The sequence below is a fragment of the Meles meles genome, chromosome 3 (genome assembly GCF_922984935.1).
Source record: "Meles meles chromosome 3, mMelMel3.1 paternal haplotype, whole genome shotgun sequence".
NCBI classification, from domain to species: domain Eukaryota; kingdom Metazoa; phylum Chordata; class Mammalia; order Carnivora; family Mustelidae; genus Meles; species Meles meles.
This window is the reverse complement of record NC_060068.1, coordinates 64566501-64586786: the sequence shown is the minus strand read 5'-3', so window position 1 is coordinate 64586786 and position 20286 is coordinate 64566501. Positions and strand designations below refer to the sequence as shown.

The 20286-nt window shown below is 38.2% G+C and overlaps 1 protein-coding gene across 10 annotated transcripts in view; it reads right to left on the bottom strand.

Moving 5' to 3' along the window:
- The window catches only part of MCTP1 (multiple C2 and transmembrane domain containing 1), a 535159-nt gene that overhangs the window by 193886 nt on the left and 320987 nt on the right, over positions 1–20286 (bottom strand). For all 10 annotated transcript variants that reach the window (XM_046000381.1, XM_046000382.1, XM_046000383.1 and 7 more), the window contains 2 exons: positions 15007–15177; positions 11709–11839 (listed from right to left, as the gene is read on the bottom strand). In XM_046000381.1, the coding sequence (XP_045856337.1) occupies positions 11709–11839; positions 15007–15177 (302 nt within the window). The remainder of the gene's footprint in view (positions 1–11708; positions 11840–15006; positions 15178–20286) is intronic.

Genomic DNA, 20286 nt, shown 5'->3' with positions numbered 1-20286 from the left:
ACTTACTCAGTCCTCAAGCTCTGTTCTCAGGGAACCTGGCGAAGGCAAAAACCATCGATACAAGTCAGTCCCCTCAGTTACAGCTGTCTACAACACAAACCTACCATGCTCCTCTCCTCAGTTCCCACCACCCATGAAATCTCCTTGGCAAGGCAGTGGTGCCCTTTCTGACCTACCATCAGCTTGTGTGTCAACAGCTGACTCACACTGACTATTGAAGTCATTCTAGACAGTTTATGATTCTCCCACCATCCAGGCTAGGCCTTACCTTCTTTTTTCTTTGTGTTTGCGCAAGGCAAACACACCTCTGCCTGAGATGATGCATCTGTCTTTGCTTGCCAAATTTTTCCTCATTCTTGACGAAATACCCTGCAGTGTCCTTCTCTGCTAGTATCCTGAGACACCTCAATGGCAGGTGCCTAACCTAGCTCCTGGAATGTAGGGGGTGCTCTATAAGTACTGGAGTAGTTACGGAACAAACAGAAATCAAGAGAGACCAAAAATTCACCCACGCTGACAGCGGCAGAGTCACAGCTAGCATGCAAGGTGCTCATTCGACCCCCTTATACTGTCTTCCTAGAAAGTGGTTTGATTTCTTTTCAATACTTGTTTCACTCACTCATTAACTAATTTATGCATTAATTGCTTTTTAAGTGCTTTATGTGGCAGGCCTCTGTTGGATTTTGCATTAAAATCCAACAGATTTTGATCTGACCTGTGGCATCAGCCGTTGCTAAGCCTTCTAGTTTCTCATTTCCTTTTCCCCAGAAATACCACAGACTCAGCATGTTGCTTTGAACAAAGTTCAAATGGCTTCAGAGTCCATGGCTAAGGGTTTAGAATACTGAAGGTTTAATAAAGCGTATTTATTAGGATTCTGAGATTATGCAAGTCACTTTCAGTACTTGTACATCAGTTTTCCTCATTTATCAAGTGGAATTAAAAAAAAAATACCTTCACTTGGGGTGCCTGGGTGACTCAGTTGGTTAAGCGTCTGACTCTTGGTTTTGGCTCAGGGTGGTGAGATCCAGCCTCACGTCAGGCCCTGTGCTCAGCACAGAGTCTGTTCGAGATTGTATTTCCTTCTCCTTCCCCTCCTCCCCTTCACCTCTCCCTCTAAAATAAATAAATAAGCAAACAAATAAATGATCTTTTAAAAAAATGCCTTCTCTTTGCATAGAGTTGCAAGAACACAGACACAATAGATGAGAAAGTACTTTGAAGAGTTGAAAGTATGATCTAAGTATAATGTGTGATCTTATTATCATACATGCCTTGGTTTAATACTGGAAAATTTTAAAACTTACTATCCCTGCTGAACCCAATTTGTCAATCTATCAATCAATAAGTCAATCAGAGAAAGACAATTATCCTATGGTTTCACTCACAGGTGGAACATAAGAAATAGTGCAGAGGACCATAGCAGAAGTTAGGGAAAACTGAATCGGAAATCATCAGAGGGAGAAAAACCGTAAGAGACTCTTAACTTTATGAAACAAACTGAGGGTTGCTGGAGGGGATGGCGGTGGGGAGGATGGGATAACTTTGTGATGTGCATTAAGGAGGGCATATGATGTGATGGGTGTTGTGTGTTATATGCAGCTGATAAATTATTGAACACTACATCTGAAACTGATGATGTATGTTGGCTAATTGAATTTAAATAAAAAATGTCAATCAATAGGAGAATCAAAACAGATTCAAAACTGAAGATTTCAGAGCTACTTTCTCTTATTCCAGAGTTGGGGAAATGGAGACTTAGAGAAATTAAGTGATGGCAAGCACTGAAATATTGCTGACGTTCATACAAAAGCTTAAGTTCTTTGTGCTTTCTAAAAACTGTATGTAGGGGTGCCTGGGTGGCTCATTTGGTTAAGCATCCGCCTTCAGCTCAGGTGATGATCCCAGGGCTCTGGGATCGAGCCCCACGTTGGGCTCCAGGGAGCCTGTTTCTCCCTCTCTCCCCACTCTTGCCTGTGCTCTCCCTCTTGCTCTCTCTCTCTCTAAAATAAATAAACTCTTTAAAAAAATAAAAATAAAAACTGTATACATTTATTTAGCCACATGAAAGAAATATGTCCCATTTGTCGAGCACATTTCTCCCTAAAATTTAAAGAGTAGAATTTCAGTGTTCTTATCACCTTTTTTCTCCTTTACCTTTCTATCTGCCATTTCTGAATCAGTAACCAACGCTATTCCTCCCAGATGAAAGAGACTTGTGCTTGGGTATAGACATGTATATACATGTGACTACACTGGGGTGCAGGAAGTAAGTGTTAGGACAGGATTATTTAGGGGTTTTTTTTTTTTTTGTAATTTAAAAACAGGACAGGAATCAAGCTTTAAAAATATTTGATATATGCATTAACACTGCTGGCCCATGCACCAGATACATAACTTCTGGCCTGCAAGGTTTTTAGGAAAGAGTAAGAGCTGCATAACACAGAGGGGCTGGCAGTGGCCCCCTTACCTGCTGACTTGCTTTCACTGAACTGCAGTTCATATATGCCTTGTTAAGTGGATTTACGGATTATATGATCTAGTTTTAACTGAACTAATCCCCACAAAATGGACAATTGGCTTTAAAAGATCCCAGTAAAGAAACTGTGGATGGAAGATAATGCTAATTGAACAAGCACAAATGAGCAGAATGATAAACAAGAATACACAGAACCACCCCTTCTCCTGGCGGAGCTCCGTGTCAGCGACGTTGGGAGTCACTAACCAATGGTGGTATAATCAGATCTCACAAGAATTCAGCCCAAACAACCCGGAAGCAGCGAATAATACCTGCAACTGAAATTTACATCTACATTAACGATAAACTCCTAAGTGTGTGCTGTATCTTGACGTGTTAGCTCGTGATACTGTGAAGCCATCATGATTAGCAAGTCATTCAAAAACAAAGCCTTCAGAACAGGAAGACAAACCTCAACAGGATTTCTTGGGTGGGGGTAATTTTTTTTTTTTTAAAGATTTTATTTATTTATTTGACCGACAGAGATCACAAGGAGGCATAGAGGCAGGAAGGGGGGGGGGAAGCAGGCTCCCTGCCGAGCAGAGAGCCCAATGTAGGGCTTGATCCCAGGACCCTGAGATCATGACCTGAGCCGAAGGCAGAGGCTTTAACCCACTGAGCCACACAGGTGCCCTCGGTGGGGGTAATTAAAAAAAAAACACACTTATTTTACAATTCTGACCTAATTTCACAATAAAATGATGAAGCTTTTTGAGAATTCGTAATGCATGAGAACTATTTTACATTAGTAAAACTAATGATTCATAACAGATTATACAATTTTATATTGTAAATCAATATAATATGTGATTCTTTAGGATCTCTGTGTTTTAAAGAATTCAATACATAGGGGCGCCTGGGTGGCTCAGTGGTTTAAGCCGCTGCCTTCGGCTCAGGTCATGATTTCAGGGTTCTGGGATCGAGTCCCGCATCGGGCTCTCTGCTCGGCAGGGAGCCTGCTTCCCTCTCACTCTCTCTGCCTGCCTCTCTGCCTACTTGTATCTCTCTCTGTCAAATAAATAAATAAAATCTTTAAAAAAAAAAAAAAAGAGGGGCGCCTGGGTGGCTCAGTGGATTAAGCCGCTGCCTTCGGCTCAGGTCATGATCTCAGGGTCCTGAGATCGAACCCCGCGTCGGGCTCTCTGCTCCGCAGGGAGCCTGCTTCCTCCTCTCTCTCTGCCTGCCTCTCTGCCTACTTGTGATCTCTCTCTCTGTCAAATAAATAAAATAAAATCTTTAAAAAAAAAAAAAGAATTCAATACATAACCACTACATGGTTTTAAAGTTTCACAATTACGCACATTTTACACCATCTCTGACATTACAAAATGCTAATACTTTTCTTGTCTTTCTGTTGTCAGAAGTTGTCACCGTTTAACTATCTTTGGGGAGATTGCTTTACCAGAGCATATGTGTGAAATTCTTCATTCACTGAGTTGAAGGTAAACCATTCAATATACACAGGATGGTGCATGAAAACCATCCCTGAAAACTTGGCCCACTGTGTAAGAAACACTGCAATGAGTATAAACTTTTGCAAGAAATCTTCACAAGAAAAGAATAGTAACCCATGAAAGAAAATAGATTGAAATCTTAAATATATTTGGCTTGGGTTGATTTTATGAAAAACCAAGACAAGACTCAATGACACATTCCATTCTCTCCTTAAATATTGTCGATCTCCCTAAGGAAATATTTCACTCAATCCTTAGTAAGAAAAATAGTGAAATACAATGATTTCATGAAAAAACTCTCTTCAGTTTAGAATTTTCTGACTAGCTGTCTTTGTGCTTTCAAATTACTAATACAGGAGGATTGTTCCCATTCTATATAGGAAGTAAAAGAGTCATTGACAAATTGGTATCATAAATAAGAAACATTGCAAGTCATGACCTACAGCGTGTCCAATGCAATGACCTTCAACCTACAGAGAACGTTACTTTTGTTAATAGGGAAAGTCAAAGGCTATTTTCCCTGTTTGACACACTATGCTTATATATCTCACATTCTCCTTCCTTCTGCATTAAATACAGAGTCACAGATTTATTTTTTATGCTTATAGAATTTGGAAGCATTTGTCCTTTATCCTGAACTCGCCCATTTGGAATAGATTTTTCTTATCAAACACCACCAATAATTAATAATAATTAATAATTAGATAGGAAATAATTAATAATTAATTATTAATGACCAATTAAGAATTAATAATCAGATATCAATTAGCTTTTGATGAACTATAGCTCTCTGGCGAAGCTTACATCTATAGCACTTTGCAGTCATGGGCAGTTCCAATGCCTTAGCCCTCATAACAATGCAACAAATAAAGTCAGTAGCAATTCACCAACCTAAAATATATGTACCCCAGATCAATGCCACTTTAAAGATAAACAAACATTTTGCACACTAATAAATAACATTATAAATCTTGCTATATTGGATTGCAAACAACTCCAACTGAATAAGATTGCTTGACACGGGATTTACTTATTCTGCACGTTCATAAAAACAACTTGTTCTCTGACAGCACTCATTCTTGGCAATTTACTGCAGCTGTCGGCAGCCAATTTGTTCAGATTACTGCTCTGCATAAAAGTGTAACAATCGTGAGGATTTATTAGCTGATTATCGTAAAGGTGGCAGTCCGTCTTGCCTGCCAAAATGCAGGTGATCAGAAAGTTAAATAATTACATACAGATTAACATTATTTCACCTTCATTTGATTGTTGTAGTTCAGCGACAGGTCGAATTTGTTGTTCAAACTTGCACTATTGTGTACACCAGCTAAGTTGGTTTACTGACTCCTTGGCATTTTATTGAGCACTTAATGGCTTCAGGCCGTTTGGAATATAAGACTGAAGTGAAAGGAGTGTGGACTTCAGAGTCAGGAGTCCTGGATTTGAATCTCATATCAATCACTCCAGATTCGTACTAGCTGAGCGACCTCTCTGCTTCTTCTCCCACCTCACTTTTTGCATCTGCGAAACTGGCACCTATGAACCACTCTGCTTATCCCCTAATATTGAGCTAATGTATTAGTGTCCTGCTGTAGGTATTGATGTTATTGTTTCTCTCTACTTATGGTAAATTTATTTTTTGTGTGTAAAATTTACACCAGATGGCATTAACTCCCTGGATATTGGAATGATGAAGAAGTTATAAGTACCTTGGTAAATGTAGAGGCTACTTTTTAAAAAATGCAAAAATTCAGTATTTTTTTAAGTATTACTCAGATACTTCCATACTCTAACTCATTAATATTCCCTTTTGAGTTATGTATAAATACACTGAAATTTTGTACCTTCCACTGAGTCGTGTTGTTCTAATTGCCTTTGCATTAACACCTGTTGTCAAATATATATTTACAATTGACCCTTGAACAATATCCCTGCACAACTGAACTTCTGTGTAAAACTTTTTTTTTTTAAAGATTTTATTTATTTATTTGACAGAGAGATATCACAAGTAGGCAGAGAGGCAGGCAGAGAGAGAGAGGAAGGGAAGCAGGCTCTCCGCCGAGCAGAGAGCCCGATGCGGGGCTCGATCCCAGGACCCTGAGATCATGAACCGAGCCGAAGGCAGCGGCTTAACCCACTGAGCCACCCAGGCGCCCCTAAAACTTTTGACTTTCCCCAAATTCAACTACTATTGGCCTACTTTGACCAGAAGCTGTACCAATAACATGAACAGATAATTAATAGATATTTTGTATAAGTATTATGTACCATAGTCTTACAATAAAGAAGGCTAGAGAAAGGAAAATGTCATTAAGGAAATCATAAGAAATCATAAGAAAATAAATTCTAGTACTGCATTTATTGGAAAAAATCTGTGTATAAGGGCATGTGTGCAGTTCAAGCCCATTTGAATCAAGGGTCAACTGTACTCAGAGAAGGAGGAGCCATAATTCCTATTATTAAATCAAAATTCAGGTATTTCAGTTAAAATCTGGCAAATATGTATAAAGCACCTCTTGTATGCCATATACTTTTCTAGGCATTGGGGATGTGACAGTGAAGAACAACAACAACAACAACAATAAAACACTTAAAAATCTCTGCTCTCATGAAGTGTTGGCATCATTCTAGCAATGGGAAATAAATGATAAAATAAGTAAGTGAAATGCATATGTGTCAAATGGTGATGACTTCTATGAAGAAGAACAAAGCAGGATAGGGGAAAGGGGATGACAAGGAAAGGGGATTTGCATTTAAAACAGGGTTCATATGGATGCTTCTCTGATGTGACTTTTGTGCACATACCTAAAGAAGGTAAAGAAGCAAGCCAGGGGGAGTGTAGATGGCTCAGAAGGTTGTGAGGTGGAAGGGTGTCTGGTGTGCTTGAGGAAGAGCAAAGAGTGTGGAACGGAACAGAGGGAGGGAGGGCAGAACAGCAGAAGTTCAGGGTAGAGCGGTAAGAGGGCTAGATCATGTGAAGCACTATAGGCCACTATAAAAAGTTGCCCAGGTTTTGCCCAGATTAAGATGGGTAACAATTGAAGAGATTTGAGCAGAGGAGTTAAATTATTTTATTTGGGTTATGTGGAAGGAAGAACAGGAGGCTACAGCTATTGTCCACACGAGAGCTGATGATGGCTTCAATCAGAATTATAATGACCAAGATAATGAAAGGAGTGGACTCTGAGTATATTTGGAAGGAAACATTGGTGGGTTGTTGATGGATTTAATAAGAGTGAGAGAAAGAACAGAAACAAATAAGACTCCATGGTTTTGGGCATTAAAAAAAAACAAGGAAGAGTTTGAAAGGAAGAACAAATTTGGAGATATTGGGCATCAGAAATTTGGTTTTGGACCTGCTCAACTGGGGAAGGCTATTAGACATTCTAGAGGAGATATCTAGCTGACAGGTGGTGTGAAGTCTGGAGTTCAGAGAAGAGTTATGAAGAGGAGCTGTTTGTTCCTATCAATCTCAGGCAATATTGGAAAGTATAGGAAAGTATTGGATGGAGACAATTACAGGAGCAGGTGTAGACAGAGAAGGTGCCCAAGGAGGGGGCTCTGAGGCTCTCCAGAACTAAAACAGGAGGGAGGTGAGGAAAATTCTGTAAGACCAAGAAGGAACATGTGATGAGGTAAGAGAAAAACAAAGAGTGTGGTGTTCTAGAAGCAAGTGACAAACCCAGTACTGCTGCTGAGTTAGGTAAGATGAAGGTTGGAAATTGGCTGTTGGAGTTAATGTCCTGGGGGTCACAGGTGACCTTGACAAGAACAGTTTGGGTGGCTTGTTGCGGGGACGGGTATAAGCCTGACTGCCTGGGTTCAAATGGGAATGGCAGTGGGTAATGCTCAGTGTTAAATGTTTTTCACTATATCAACATTCCAAATTTGCAAGTGGCCCTTTCATTCATAGCCAGCCTTGTATTTATAATGACAAAAAAAAAAAAAAGCCTATTAGTGAGTATACATTTACAAAACACATTTTCAAAAATCATTATATTTGACCAAAACTGGAATATAAAGTGGGACAATAACAAAATTCTCACACAATAAACTAGTCTAGGTAGATAATCCAACCCATACAAGCATTCTCAAGTTTAGGACTGAATTTAGATAGCATCCTTAAAAAAACATTATTAGCCATTCAAGGGACAGTGTTATCCTTCATGGCCAACTTTAAAATTCATTCACCAACCACCAGCCAACTCCCAGAATTGTTTCTAATTTTTAAGTTAATACAGACATATCTTAATTATTTTCATTACAAAAAAGAAATAATGGTGTGATGTGACAGAGGTGTTAACTAGAGCTACAAGGACAACCATGTTACAATGTATAAGTGTATCAAATCAACTATGGTACACTTTAAATTTACATTAGTTACATGTAAAAAGTATTTCTAAGTAAATGATAAAAAGTTAATAGGACATAAAAAAATGTTGCAATGATAGCTTGCAAAACAAGGCAGAAAACCAGGATGAATTTTGCTCTTGTTACTTTACTCCCAGAACTTTCACTTAATGGAAGGTAAGTCAATTCTCATCTAAACTACCCAAGGAACCAAGGAATTCTATTACAATCTGCATTATTTCCATCATTACCATACAGCCTTCACGTAATCACAGTGACTTTACCTATCACTTAAGATATAATAATACTTTGCTTTTCAGTGGCAAGATGTGTTTAAAGTACAATTTAACATATTATACTAACCAAAATAAGTCAATCAGAGAAAGACAATTATATGATCTCACTCATATGTTGAATTTAAGAAACAACAGAGAATATATGGGAAGGGAGGGAAAACTAAAACAAGATGAAACCAGAGAGGGAGACAAACCATAAGAGATTCTTAATCATGGGAAACAAACTGAGGGTTGCTGGAGAGCAGAGGAGTGGGGATGGGGTAATTGAGTGATAGATATTAGGAAGGCGTGTGATATAATGAGCACTGGGTATTATAAAAGACTGATGAATCACTGACCTGTACTTCTGAAATTAATAATACACTAAATGTTAATTAATTGAATTTAAATAGAAAAATAAAGTACAACTTAATAAATATAAAGTTAGGAACCTAGAGTTTGTGGTGCTATCTGGACACTGAATAGATTTTACATGATGATTTACCATAGCCATTTCCTTTTTCTGCAATGGGCATCTTGGTTAAATTAGCAGAGTGAGTGTACAAAAAAGTTCTACTGAACACTTGTGATTACCTCAAAATTTGACAATAACTCCCTTTATTGTGTAAATGGGCTTTCACTGATACTCAGAAGCTGTCCCAGGAGTCATCCTGTCTGCACCTGTACTGTGATGTACTCTTAAATTTTTTGGCTCAAATTGCTTTTATAGGCTGTTATGTTTGGCATATGATCAAAAATGGACTTTAAAAAAAAACAACTGATGTTGATGCCAGGTAAGTTTTTTTTTTTATTATTATTATACTTAGAACAAAACGTAACTTAAAATAAAAGTAATTCATTCAAAATGAATGAGAAATAAAAAAAAAAAAAACCACCACAACAACAACCGGTAACTCTTCAGTGGTAGCATTTGAAATCACCACCCAAGCCAGTTTTAATATAACCAAGACACTGGGAAGCAGAGCATGACGTGTCCGTCAAAGCAATTCAAGTGATTCTACTTGCTGGGTTCTCCTGTGTAATAACTGTGAATATAAACAACTCATCTAACAATCCAGGCAAAGCCCAAGTCACACACTATACACTTCTGAGAACTAGAAAAAGTGAAAAGGGAGAACACACATCCAACTAGATTGCTAGTTTATCATAAAAGGAGATGATTCAGGAACAGCCAGATGAGAGCTACACAGGTAAGATACGGGGTTAGGGCTCTGAGTTTCCATGTCCTCTCAGGCATGCCCCTCACCTAGCCCCTCCACATGCCCGCCAACCACAAAGCTCCAAAGATGGTTTTCTTCTCTCCCAAATTTCAGAAGACTTCCTTAGCACCCTCCCCCATTATCTAGAACAATCCCTATTTTCTTCATATCAGCTAATTGTCACTGCTCTCTCAAAATTTGCCAAATTATGGACAAACCCATAGCAACAAGGTGAGATGAGAAAAACTAGTTCACCTCTTTGCCAACCATTTCTGTAATATAATTAGCCATGGCCTTGAAGAATTCATAATATTTTCAAGTGAGGAAAAGGGAGAGGTCAATACCAGATGGGCTGAGAAATTAAAGTAAGAGAAAAATACATAAAAGTATACCTGTTATTATGGGAAAAATAGAAAAAGGTATGATAAGTTATACTTCATGTGATATGAACTCAGAAGTACAGGAAGGCAGTACATGGTAGCAATTACTTCCTTATATTACTAACATAACAAAGTATGGATATAAAATAATGAGACTGAGGCAGCAAGTTACACATGACAATCATTCTGGTTATCTCATGGTAACCAAATATGGCTAATGTTGCTCTAAATTATGAAAATGAATTAGTTCTTTAAGGAACAGCTAGACAGCACTTACTTGAATAAGCTCATAGCATGTTGAGGAAGACAGAAACATAGACATTTAACCATAAGGAAATGTAGTCAGTGTTATTAACATATGTATACTTAAGCAACGTGAGTGGTGATATATTCCAAAAAGAACAAGTTAGAGCTTAAAAAAAAAACTCTGAAAATAATGTTTTACTAAAGGGGGGGACGATGCAATGAAGTATCATCCTTTAAAAGCCTTGAAATGTAACACGGTATTAGGTTACACCAGTTTTTTCTGTCTCATTTTATAAGCAAAACATTATGGGTTAAGTGAAGCTACTCTTTAACCTCTCACTTTACAATCCTATAAAGAAAGCCAATGTTTAAAAAATAAATCTCAGAATTACAAAAAAGCAAAGAGATAAACACGTTAAGTTGGATTCTTGCTTTTCTAGCATACAATGACCTTGATTATGGTTGGTGTGTACGCATTTCTTCGGGCTGTATGTTTAGAGACTTGGAATTCGTGTGAACTGCAATGAAAAAAGACTATTCTAAACTACCAAGCTCTTCTGTACACTATGTTTTATTTTAGTAGTGGCGGGTCTTGATGTGTTTTGCCACAAAGGAACATACATATTAAAAAAAATAGAAATAGCTTTTAAAGCAAGAAAACAATTCATGGAATTCAAGCAACAATTCGAAATAAACTTGTCCTTGTGGAGCGATGAGATTAAGCCTCGTAATACCCCTTTCTTCACTGCATTCTTAGGTTAACATGGATCTGTCTCACTTACATGTTGCCATCACTAAAACTTGAGAAATCTGCAGATTTATGAACTCCTAAGAGTTTGGTTCTCTGCCTTGTAGGGAGTGGTAGGAAACAATGCATTTTATGGTCTCACCATATGCTTTATGAGAAGTAGTATTATCTCAGATCACTTACAGACAATGACTGTGCTCTTTGTTTAAGTATCTTACATCAAATGAGATTCCTCTTTCGCAATTCCCGGAACTTTTACGCACAATGTTCTGACACCTGGAAAAAATTTCTAGGTACCAAATTCAGATAGCCTATCCATCAACTGGTCAAAACTGCCACCTACTGGTCAGTCTTCAAATCTATTTTTCCCTTCACCCAAGCATTGCTTTACCATGATCAGATCCCTTCCTTCAAAATATTAAAGATCAATTGCAATAACCATAAAGGATAAAGCAGTTATCCTTTTAACAAACTTCACCATCTCTGGGGTGAACCAAAGATACGAAATCATACAAACCTGCCAATAAAATCATCCCTTTTCCCAGCATCTTTGTCCCAGGCAGTGATATCAATGATTCCGCCTCTTTCTTCGTAGAGATGAAAATCAAATTGTTCCCTCCACTGAGGATTCAAAGTTTTTGGCATAATCTGGAAAACAAAAAAGTAGTTGTTGTCTCATCAATATCAGTCTTTCCAAAAAATTAACTCAAGTCATTGAATAAAAATTAAGGTACTATCTAGAAAAGCACGTGTGAGATTTGAACAAAAGCTTCCAGAAATGATAGAAATGAGTCATTAGATGTCTAGCATCTTTAATGCATACCATCTGAAGGAGCCCTCGAGGATATGTCCTGAAAACCAAAGGGCACCCCTTTGTCATCTTGAATAAGAGATGAGACATATGAATTATATAGAAAAGGCAAGTAGTCTATAAGTGAAATAGCTCACTCAGATACTAGCATTTATTTTACATAACTGGTTAATGCACAAAGATATAACTCACAGTCTGTCATCTCACAATAAAGGGAGATGTGGATTCCTAGGGTTGTTTTTTTTTTTTTTCCCCTTACTCCCCACACACATGGGAATTCTGAGCTGAATACATGAAAAAACCCCAGACCATGAAGTTCTATGGGAGCAGGGAGAAACAGAAAGTAACTTTGGGGTGGTCAGGCAAATATTTATGTTAGAATTAGAGCATTTATGTTTCATCCCCATTTGATATCTGGAGAAACTGAGACCTAGAGTTGAAGTGACTGATGCTTTATTATCTAGGCTCTAACTCAGGTCTTTCTTTAAACCCTCAGGTCTCTTTCCCCAAAACAATATGTCAAAAATGTCTGTGAATTAATTCGAGTGTGTGTGTGTACTCTGTATGCTGCAAATACAAAAAAGATACCTTATCCAAAGTGCAATTTTGTAACTTCAAGTATTCAGATAAGACATCTAGTAGAATCAAGGAATAAAGTGACCCATATCGAGGTGCTTTGAAATTTCATTCACCATTGGGTTAACCAACCTTCATATTTGTTTCCCTCTTCTTTCTTTTTAGCAGGAGGGCATGCAGTGGCCTTTTCTCTTTTGAATGTATGAGACAAATCTTCAGATGTAAAGACTTTGAAAGCAATGAAGTATGTTATGTGCAAAGGTAATACAAATGAATCATAATTTTTAAAGTTCATAATCTGAAATTAATCAGCAATATATCATGAAAGAAAGAGCAAAGAGAGACACATGTCCATAGCTGGGTTTCATATTTCATACCTAAAGAGCAGAACTATAAAAATAAGTGATGTTTTAAGCCTACCAGAACATGGAAATGATGTTAATTGATAAAGGACAAGATAGAAGTGGTCATAGGAACCTATTTTTGGAATCAGTAGTTTCTTTAAAATATGTTATTAAGTTCATGGCAGAAAAAAAAAGATGGCACTTGAGGATCCGATGATAATTCAAACCTCTCATTATTGGGCTCAGATGCACTTCTATGGTATTTTGGGGAATGGTCTGTCTTACTTATTTGGCCATGAAGAGCCTAATTTTTCAGTTTCCTTTTTAAGGATTGTCTTTCCTATATGATATCCTTGAGGCCCAAAGTGGTGCCTTCCCCCTCCGCCACATGGGCACTTCATAAGGAAACCAATCAGCCTGCGAGTAGTTTTCACTGCCTACCAACAAATCAGCTCCGTGATATTTCTAACTACCTAGTGACTGATGAAAACTTCCTGTGCCAGAAGGAACCTTGTCAGGCTATTTATCAAAAGTTCTTGAAAATGGTAATGTCAAAGTGAAGATATTCCCAACAAAGTAGAATGTGATTTTTCATACAAGACAGATATGATGGTTGTCCCAAGTGAGGAATGCCAGCTGTAGAAGGTGACCATTTAGGAGGCTATATTTGTTTTTGTTGTTGTTTTTTTTTTAAGTTTTTGTTTATTTACATAAGTAACCTCTATACCCAAGGTGGGGCTCAAACTCAGGAACCCAAGACTGAGAGTCACATGCTCTTCTGGCTGAACCAGACAGGTCCCCCAAAAGGTTGCATTTGGATACAACACAAATAATTCATTACCCCAAATAGAACTATGACCACACTGACCTTTACTAAGTATTATTACTTCTATCAATAATATGATACTAAGATGATTATTTAATATATTACTACTACTAATATAATTGTTATTACACAATATACTTACTACTGCTGATAATCTTTCCGTTACTACCATTTATTATTTATTATGGATGAGGCAGTATTCCAAGCCCTTGACATGTATAACATATAATTATTCAATCTTCTCAATAACTTTATTAGGTAGACATTATTTTATTTTTTATATATATTTTCAAAAGATTTTATTTTATCTATTTGCCAAAGAGAGAGCGAGCACAAGCAGGGGGAGTGGCAAGAAGAAGGAGAAGCAGGCTCCCTGAAAAGCAAGGAGCTCAACATGGGACTCTATCCCAGGACCCTGGGATCATAACTGAGCTGGAGACAGACGCTTAACCAACTGAGCCACCCAGGCGTCCCTAGGCATTACCTTAATTCACGTTTTTACAGATGGGGAAATTGGGACATGGAGAGTTAGAGTAATCATGGCACGCTGCTAGTATGGGCAACAGAAATTTGACCCTTTGTTTTCTAAATAAATAAAGGGAAAAATGTAATCTGCATTGGTGCAAGTCAGTTGGAATAAAATGTTTCAGAGTAATGCACAAAGATTTTTTGGTATGGAAAATAATGCTATTTGTAGTACTGATACCAGTGCTAATTGTAGTAATAATAGTAGCCAACATTCAGCATGTTATATGCCAGGCATTAACTTAGGTTTGTTCTGGCTTTTCTTTTTCTTTTTTTATTTTTTTTTTAAATATTTTATTTATTTATTTGACACAGAGAGAGGTCACAAGTAGGCAGAGAGGCAGGCAGAGAGAGAGGGAGAAACAGGCTCCCCACCGAGCAGAGAGCCCGATGCGGGGCTCGATCCCAGGACCCTGAGATCATGACCGGAGCCGAAGGCAGAGGCTTAAACCACTGAGCCACCCAGGCGCCCCTCTTTTTCTTTTTTTTAAATAGGTAAGTTCAACTCCTGTCTTAGAGATGAAGAAGTTGAGACACAGAAGTAGTTTAAACCAGGTCACAGAGCACATTAAGTAAGAAACACAACAGTACAGTTATTGGTCGGGTTTGCAGACCTGATGTTTGAAAGAAGCTCTGTTCAGCATTTAAGAAGCATCTTCATCTCCCAAAGCATGGCCATTAACCCACCACTGCCTTCCCAATACCAACAGGAACACGAAAGAGATACGGTTACCTTGCTCTTGTACTTCTGATGCCCAAGCCGGAACTTCACATAGGGATCACTCAACCCATTTGAATCCATTGCCTTGAGATCTCGCCCCTCAATCAACGTGATGCTGACTATTCCTCTCCAAAGCTGTGATTTTCTGTGGACGTCTGATAGACGTAAACTTTGGGTCTGAAACTTTTGGTAAAGGAAAACAGAGTTAGCCTCTTGAGTTTTAAACTGAAATACCTCATTTGGTATTACCCTTTGTCCTGTTGCAATTTTTTGAAAATTAAAAAAAAGTAGGTAGTTACAATTGAAGAAAAATAAACATAATTTACAGGTTATTATTAATTCATTGAAAAAACCATCAAAAATGTGAAATTATCACCTCATGATAAATTTCAGGTTGCTATTTACAAGAGGTGAATTCTCAAAATAAAGTCATTTTCCAACTCGTAAAGTCACGAGATGTAGATACTTGAAGATTATCAGAGAATATCTATGTGTCAAAGACGCCAGTGTCAAAATACGTAAAAAATAAATATTATAAATACCAAAGACCTCAACCACATTTAAAATATAAAAATATTTAAATTTTAATTAGTTATGGTTTTTGAGGCTCTCTTTATCAGGTTACAAGTTGGTTTTAGTAGTGGGTTTTAGTTGTAAGATTATGAGCTGTGTGCAGACAATTAAAAAAATTCTTCATTGCTAAGTTAGGAAACAATGGAGTTTCAGCTCATTAGAGAGGGTGCCGTGGAACAGAAGACGAAATCAATATGCCCATCGGAGGTGTCTCGTTTACGCTGAAACTTGCATCACAAATTTTACAAATTATGTATGTGATTTATATTGGTGGGTATGTTTCTGAAATTACTTTGCATTCTAGTTCTTGAACATGTTCCTTAATGATTTTTATCATGCTCTACCGTAAATCACAATCTTCAAGCTGGGGAACAAAGTCACAATTTTTGAAAATTAGGAAGCCTCCCAGAAACGGCTGCATAATCTCTTTGAACTAAACAGCACATACAACAAATCAAAGTCACCAAAATGTTAAAATCTTTTCAATTTGGATTCAGAAATAAGCAGTACTATAAAAACTGCTATTTCCTTCATATTGTCAAGTATGTTGTCTTCACTTACAGTCATTTCTTGAAGGAATTCAACATGTCTCTCAGCCTCAAAGTGCTCCATTTCTAAATTATAGATTAACTCTACTTTCGGCCCAATTCCTTCAACATCAACAGTATAAAGTCATAGCCTATTTTGTGTAACTCCCTCTCTCACTTTGAATTCCTGCTTTTTTTCCCTTACCACACTAATGCCATCACTGTTTTTAATCTATCCTTATGAAAAGCAATGCATTTCAGGTTGCTTTTATTAGGAAAAGGAGAACTACATTCTTCAAAAGACAATACTTTTTAGATTTGAACATTTTAATGTAAATCTTTCTAAATCACATTGCCTACTTCCCTGTCTTGGTGATAAGTAAATTGTGAACAACATGGCTTGGTGGCTCTGCCTTATTAACACCAACACAGGCCTGCGTCTACACACCCCACACCCCACACTGCCGTGAGCTCCGAGAGCAGTGGTCAAGTGTGTTCTGGGGTGCATCAGACTTTCAGGGAACACCTGTAACCTCCACAGGACTCCATATCCCACTGCAGCTAGAGTCCCTCTGCCCTTGTCTGTCTTCCATATTGACCTTCTGCATTGGCTTTTGTTTGAACCAAGAATTCATCAGACGAAAAAAGTTTAGTGCACCAAGGGACTTTGAAGGGTTTCTAAGATTTCAGGCTGTTTATTAGTATATAATGCAGCAATAGATAACAGCATTTTTATTCATTTATGTTTCTATCTATCATCTATCTATCCACTTCTGCTGCTCTTGAGATCGCCTCTAACTACAGACTCTAGAAAAACAGATTCTAAACTTTGGGTCTGAACGTTTGTTAAGGAATATAGGTGGCAAAGAAGGAAAGAAGAAAAATGGATTTTGGGTAAGTAAGAAGAAATAATTATCTTAGCAAAGGCCAAGGAGTTATTAGCGACCCATTTATACAGAGCTGTAGAATTTCAAAGTGCGTATGTGTGCCTTATATCACTTGATTTCCACTAAAACCCTCTGAAGGAGCTAGACAAGGCCTGCTACTTCCGTTTTAATGATGAGGAATTTGAGGCTCAGTGTGGTTTGTGCTAACAGATGTCGGATGTGTGACTAGAACCCAGTATGTCTGACCTTTATTCCTGACCTTCTCCTCATGTTGGTCTTTGGGGTAGAGACTCTCTCCCCGGTCTAAAAGTAATCATGATTTAAGTATTATGTTCCTAATGTTCCTATAATGCTCCAGGGAGGTGAGCTGTTACACCTGAATGACATTCGAGTCTAGATTTTCCTGCACGGTTAATACGTGAAATCATCTTCTACTTTTCTCTTGTAGGAGCACATGCATTCATACTTACAAGATTTCAGATTGTTGATGGATATACTTAGTAACATTTTCTAGGCACTCTAGAAGTAGAAGTTGCCCATGGCACTCAGTCACATTATACCTGGGTACAATCTAGGCTACGTACCACCTTCAATTAGCAAGGCCAAGTTAGCTTCTTGAATGGTACCATGTCTGAAACCCTCCCTAGCTTGCCCCCCACCCCCCTTTCCATTTCTCACATGGAATAGGAACTTTACTTACAGGGTGGGAAGGAGAAACAAGACTTTCAATGGGATCCTTCATGCTTTCACAGAAATAAAATAAACTTCATGAAGGCTTTACCTACCGCCATTTGTTACAAAATGCTTTTTTATAACCTGGAAGAACATTCCTAAAATGAGCTGGAAAGCCAAAGGGAAGGAAGAAGGGGAATATTACTTCACACAAAGAGTGTTAATGAATGTGGGAATTAAGGTGATCTGCATAAAAGTTTAAAAGGATAGGGGCGCCTGGGTGGCTCAGTGGGTTAAAGCCTCTGCCTTCAGCTCAGGTCATGATCCCTGTGTCCTGAGATTGAGCCCCACATCGGGCTCTCTGCTCAGCAGGGAGCATGCTTCCCCCCTCTGTTTCTGCCTGCCTCTCTGTCAACTAAATAAACAAAATCTTTAACAATAAATAAAAGGATAAAGGAGAGGGGTCCCAAAGGGATACTAACCAGATACCATTTTAAGAGGAATATTTCCTTCTTCAATATTTTAATTTGTTAAAAATGGTACTTTTCTTAAAAAAAAAAAAAAAAGTCCCATAAGTGATGTCTGGGTGGCTCAACTGGTTAAGCAACTGCCTTTGGCTCAGGTCATGATCTTGGGGTCCTGGGATCAAGTCCTACATCAGGCTTTCCACTCAGTGGGGAGCCTGCTTCTCCTTTTCCCTCTGCTCCCCCCACCTTGTGCTCTCTCTCAAATAAATAAATAAATAAAAATCTTAGAGAAAAGAACTTCCATAATTCATTTGTGATTTGATTAATGCACAGTCATGAAATAGATAAATATTTAGTCTAAGTATAAAGAATAGGAACTTGAAATAAAATTATAAGGTAAAGGGGGAAGATAGAAACTTACAAAACCAGTCCTAGGAGAGACAATGACTTAACCTAAGGACCCAGTTGCATCTTTCTAGCAATTTCTGACTATGTGACTTGGACGTGTTGCTCCCTTCCTGGGCCTCAGTTTCCCTTCCTTCCATTTAAAGATTTCTTCGTTTAAATGTCAGAGAGAGAGAGAGGAGAGAGCACAAGCAGGGGGAGCTGCAGGCAGAAGAAGAAGCAGACTTCCTGCCGAGCAGGGAGCCCGATGTGGGACTCTATCCCGTGGCCCTGGGATCATGACCTGTGCCAAAGGCAGATGCTTAACCAACTGAGCCACCTAGGCGTCCCTGGACCTCAGTTTTCTTACCTATCGTTCTCCAGACTGTACTCCAGAACTCCAAGTGTACTAAGAACACTATTCTGTGTGTGGAGGGGTAGAGGGGATGGGGGGGGTGTTGGCATATCTGCAGGTAGGGGGGCCTGAATAGAAAACAGTATATTCCGTAAACACAAAAGATTTAACCTGCTTAAGATGGTCATTTATCCCTTTTATTAATTTTTTAAATCAAAGTTTTAGGGAGCTCATTGAAGGATGTTGACAAATGGAATTCCACAACTATTAAAAAAAATGAAACGCCGAAAACCACGAGTGTTAATGCTCTTCAAGATACTTGCCAAGTCACTTGCTGCTCTGTTTAAAGTTCCCTTCCTCTGTATAGCAAAGTTCTCAAAGTGTGGGCCACAGACCAGTGTCACCTGGGAGCTGGCCAGAAATTCAAATTCTTTAGCCCAGACCAAAAGAAGCAGAAGATCTGGTTTATTCAGCCTTCACTCAAGGTCATTGTGATGCGTGCTCAAGGATGCGAACCCCTGCTTTAAAGTTTCTCAGGGTCACAGGCATGGGCCTCCTATGTTCTAATTAGTATTATTAATTACTGTAATTGTGAATATTATCCATTCTCTTGCATGGATATCATATAAGCTAATTAAAGTCTTTTAGTGCTGTTTCTAAATTTACTTGTTAGGAAAGCAGGTTGGTCTGGATATTTGGAGAATTTAAAGAGAGAAGCAGGAGCTTACTGCAAAATTGTGTGCAGTTCATTTATTACTTCTTTCCTTTAGTGTATTTTTTTTAGGATGTACTTAAATAGTACATACTAATTGCAGTATTGATAATTAGTCCATCAGAAATTGCTTATTGAGCACCTAAATGGAAAGGAGTATTAGATCTAAGATAACCCCTCAATGAAATTAACATATTAGAGATGGGGATTTATTTATCTGAGGTCATGTTTTCAATTATGTCCTTGATGAAACAGAATTCTGTTTGAAGAGGAAAAGAAATAGGAAGGAAGAAAAAAAAGGGAAAACAACCTTGCTTCGAAGCAAAGAACCAACACTGCACAAGGAAGAAATAACCTTTGAACTTCTGAAGGAGTGATTCCTGAATTCTAGCGGGCAGTTTGTTGACATCAGTGGGCCTGACCATCCTGGATGCGATTCAGTTCTCGTACAGCAGAGCTACTTGCCTATTTCCAACGTGCTCTGCACGTGATACTCATACCCGCTCAAGTTTGAGACCATCCTCATGAGAAATATTCATCCAAGCTCAGACTTAATCCAGACTATCAGGACATCAGTTATCAATACCAATTTGAAATTCTGAGGCAATTAGTCAATGACCTGCATCGTTAGTAAGATTTTAGAACAGGTGAGTTGGCGTCTTAAGGGGAATATTAGTTTATGCATATTATTCCTTGAAAAGGAATTCGAGATTCA